The sequence below is a fragment of the Apaloderma vittatum genome, unplaced genomic scaffold (assembly GCF_000703405.1).
Source record: "Apaloderma vittatum isolate BGI_N311 unplaced genomic scaffold, ASM70340v1 scaffold2316, whole genome shotgun sequence".
Taxonomy (NCBI): Eukaryota; Metazoa; Chordata; class Aves; order Trogoniformes; family Trogonidae; genus Apaloderma; species Apaloderma vittatum.
This window is the reverse complement of record NW_009723181.1, coordinates 4,152-7,963: the sequence shown is the minus strand read 5'-3', so window position 1 is coordinate 7,963 and position 3,812 is coordinate 4,152. Positions and strand designations below refer to the sequence as shown.

Sequence of the window (3,812 nt, the reverse complement as noted above, 5' to 3'; positions counted from 1 at the left end):
CGCATTCTGGGCAGGCGCTGTTTGATGGGGAAGTGACTCCTCTTCAGACCCTTAGCGAGTGTTCACCAAGAGGGTCAAGTCTGTTCTTAGTGTATAAATCACAGCTCTTCGCTGTCATGCCCCTGCAAAAGCTTTCCTGCCACAGGAAAGCAAATTTTATAAATCAGTATACACTGAAAAATGCCTGCTTGCAGTGAGTCCACACGTTGGGTCTCAAGCCTCTGGCTTCTGTCAGTGATGGTTTCTAGCCTCTGACTGCAAAGGGCCAGGCCTTTCTTTTTCTGTCCCAGGAACAGTCATCTGAAGCACACACTGTCAGCTGCGTGAGGTGCCCAAACATATTTGTCTCTGGGGTGTTTTGCTTTCAGAGTGGAGCGTGCTGTATGTGATCATTGCATCTTTCGTCATTGTGGTGGCCGTCGGAATCTTGTCCTGGATGGTGATCTGCTGCTGCAAGAGGTGGGACTGAGGCCGTAACCCCCGCGGTATCGGGGCTTCAGAGCCAAGTAGCTTCATTAGGAGGTGAAAAATCCAAACCCGTTGTCCCAGCAGGTTGTCTGCTTAGCCCTGGGGTGTCAGGGCTTATCCCTCAGTGTTTCAAGTGTAACATAAAGGTCCTAGAACTCTGGGTTCGGTTAAGAAGCAAGATTTGGATTAACTCGTAAATGTGCAACTGAAGCAATGTTTTTAACGTTTTGCTTTGTGATATGAGCATAGTCTGAAATAAGCAAGTACTCTAGCTTTGCAGATCAGAGTTGGTTTTTTTTCCCTGCTTTTTTAGAAATGGCCTGCCTCTTAATTCCTTTTCTTCCCCTTTAGACGAAAAGGAAAATCCAAAAGAAAAAGCAAATACAAGATTTTGGATGCAACAGATCAAGAAAGCTTGGAGCTAAAACCAAATCCCAAAACAGGTAAAACATGAGAGGGAAGAGCCAAGCGTTTCCAGAACGCTGACTAAGAACATGCTTCCTCAGTGGGCTTAAAATCATGGAGTGTAACAAATGTCATCTTCGGTGCTGACAGACGAGTCTCAGAAGATGTTTCAGATCTGGGTGCAGGGCTTCCTTTTTTTTCCTCACTGCAACTGTGTCTTGATACCTGAACTGAGCTGTGGTCACCTCCTGACTGACCAGGAAAGGAGGCAAATGGGGGGAAAATGCGTGCAAAGCCCAGCCCTGCCAAGCAGTGGGAAGCACCAGCTCCTGAAACACGTGTTTTAGATAAGATTGTGCATCCTGGTTTTGTTTAGAGGAGGAGTTATTTTAACCGTGTGTGGGAAATAGTCCCTGGTCCTGGCTTGCTAGTGGAAAATACCTGCTCACCCTAGCGCTGTCCCACTTCGGTGCCCAGCGGCAGCGCCGGGGGCGTTGCAGCGACAGAGCTGATCGGGCAGCTCCTCTGAGGGCTGGGCGGTCCCGGCTGCGCGGATATGGATACCCTTGAAGAAAATCCAGGTGTGTTTTCCTCCCTCAGCACCCAACTCTGCTTTAATCTGACCATCTGTCACCTCCCACGGAAGAGCCCCGCTGTTGAATAAAGAGCTCGTTGTTCTGCAGTCTGTAGCAAACGTGCACCTCAAACTCATGTTGCCTCTTCTGAGGCTGGCTGCTGACTAAAGTCTTTTTCCTTGCTAGAATGTCCAGGGAGCATTCCACTAACAGAGGAAATGTTGCACTTCTCCACTAAGGAAAAGCTAAATTTAAGTATTTCCTCTGCTGACAATATCAGTAAATGTCTCTCTTCTGCCCTTGTGCATTAATCTAAATTCAGCCTGCTAATTTATCTCCCTTCCCTTGCAGGCAGGAGAAGCAGAGATGAGAGTAGGGAGGGTAGTAAGAGCGCAGCAGACTTCCTCACACACCTGCGTGTTCGCTTGACTCCAGCCGTTAGCCCTCGGCTTTCTAGCAATGCCCTGAGCAAGGTCAGGGAGACGAAGCTCCCACATATGCTGACAGCCCCTCCTGGTAACCTGATTGTGCTCTGCGCTGTCCTGGAGCGCTGTTGTGACCTCTGCCGTGCCCGAGTGTCTGAAGCAGGATCGCTTTGGCCTCAGCATTTGGGGGAACGAGTGACACACACGGGGAACGTCCGGTTAGGCTGCTCCTTTGGCGTGATAGGAGAAGAAGATTTCAGGAGGGAATGGACTAAGGTGGGGTTGTTGACTGGTATTAAAAGTATTTTTAATGTGGGGATCTCTCTCCTTCAAAGGTGGCAGGCAGAAAGCCCAGGTCCTCAACACCAGCCTGATGCACTCGGAGTCTGAACTGGACAGTGACGAGGCCATCTTCACGTGGCCCGACCGTGAGAAAGGGAAGCTGCTCCGCAGCCAGAACGGCTCCTTGCGCAACGGACAAGTGACTCCCAAACCCAAGAACCAGCGCGAGGAAATCCTATAGCTGCCCTCGGCTGGAGCGCGGTGGGAAAGGCCACCCCCATGCCCCTCCCACAGGGACCTTCAGAGGCTGCTTCGATCAGAACAACGCTGCTAACTCGTGTCACAGAAAATAACTTTGGTTCTGTGGGTTTCTTTCCATTCAATTTAAACTGGTTGTACTTGAATATGAACTTCAAGGGAAATGAAAAGGAGAAGGCAACTGTGAACCCCAGGCGATGTGTCAGGAGAGACAGAGCTGGCTGCTGGAGAGGAAGGATGGAACCACTGGAAGCAACTGTGAATGTGCAGGACCCTCCCCGCCCCGCTCAGGCTGCAGCGGAGGAACGACCGGTTGCAGCTCACTTGCCTTGGGAGCTCCTGGGAGCTGAGCTGCGAGCTGTGCCCTGAGCTCCCTTTGGGCTCCAGTAGCCAACCACGGGCTGCTCCTGCTGCCCAACAGCTTTCTGCTCCTTTTCTCCCACTTTCCCTAATGGTTTAAGCACTCCTTTGATTTAAACTTGTCCTCTCACATGCACTTGGCTGCTTGTGGAGTGGAGGGGAGGGCGAATGAAAACATTATGGTCACGCTCCATCAGCTTGCAGGTAGGAGAGGGTTTTGTAGCTGCTCTAAATTACTGTCCGGCTGTTGCTGGGAGCTCTGGTGACACAGTGCCTGTTCTGACCTGAGAAGCCGACGTGTCTGTGGTAATTGGCTGAGCTAGGAGAGCCCTTCCTGCAGCCAGCTGTCCCGCGGGGTACCAGAGCTTGGGAGGAGACGCCCGCCTTTGGTACCCGTGTCTAATGTCTGGCTCGATTCCAAAGCTGTGAGATGTCGTTCAGTGGCCCCAGCACCTTCTGTCGCTCACCAAGCCGTCCGTGAGTCTGGACATTAACCATATCTCAGTTATGAATTGCTAGATACTGTGGGGTTTGGGGGTTTTTTTGTGGTGTTTTGGGTTTTTTTTCCTTAAAAAATTTGCACAACCCAGGCAGATGGGGGTGGGTCTGTCCAGTTCCCAGCAGCCAGCCACGTGTGGCCGTCCTGTCCCGTACCCGCTCCTGTATCTCACTGTGCTGCTGCCCTGAGTTGCACCCCTGCCCTCAGGCAGAAATTGGCCTCTTGCTGGCATGAAGGATGCTGCTGCTCTGTGGATGGGTGGGCAGATTATTGCCTTTCTTTGCGTTTAATTTAAAAACTGGAAACTTGTTTAGTTTGCTTTTTTTTTTTTTTTTTTAGCTCTGAAAGCCAAAAAGGCTTTAACTTCCTTGGTTTTATTTATATTGCTGCACTACTGATTTGTGTTGAGCTAGATGAAGATTAAACACTGCTGGATGCGGGGGAACGTTCCCTCGCGTGTTTCGAATGTAGTCATGGCTGCTGCTAAGTTTGTTTTCCTGGGCGGTCGCCTGTCTTGCGCAGGGTCCACGACTGGTGCCC

General features: G+C 50.8%; 1 protein-coding gene across 1 annotated transcript in view; it reads left to right on the top strand.

The window, feature by feature from the left end:
* The window catches only part of KIAA0319L (KIAA0319-like ortholog), a 21,402-nt gene extending 18,996 nt beyond the window's left edge, over positions 1–2,406 (top strand). The window contains exons 18-20 of the mRNA XM_009871999.1: positions 369–459; positions 820–911; positions 2,209–2,406. Of these exons, the coding sequence (XP_009870301.1) occupies positions 369–459; positions 820–911; positions 2,209–2,396 (371 nt within the window). The 3' untranslated portion in view covers positions 2,397–2,406. The remainder of the gene's footprint in view (positions 1–368; positions 460–819; positions 912–2,208) is intronic.
* Positions 2,407–3,812: the final 1,406 nt, after the last annotated feature.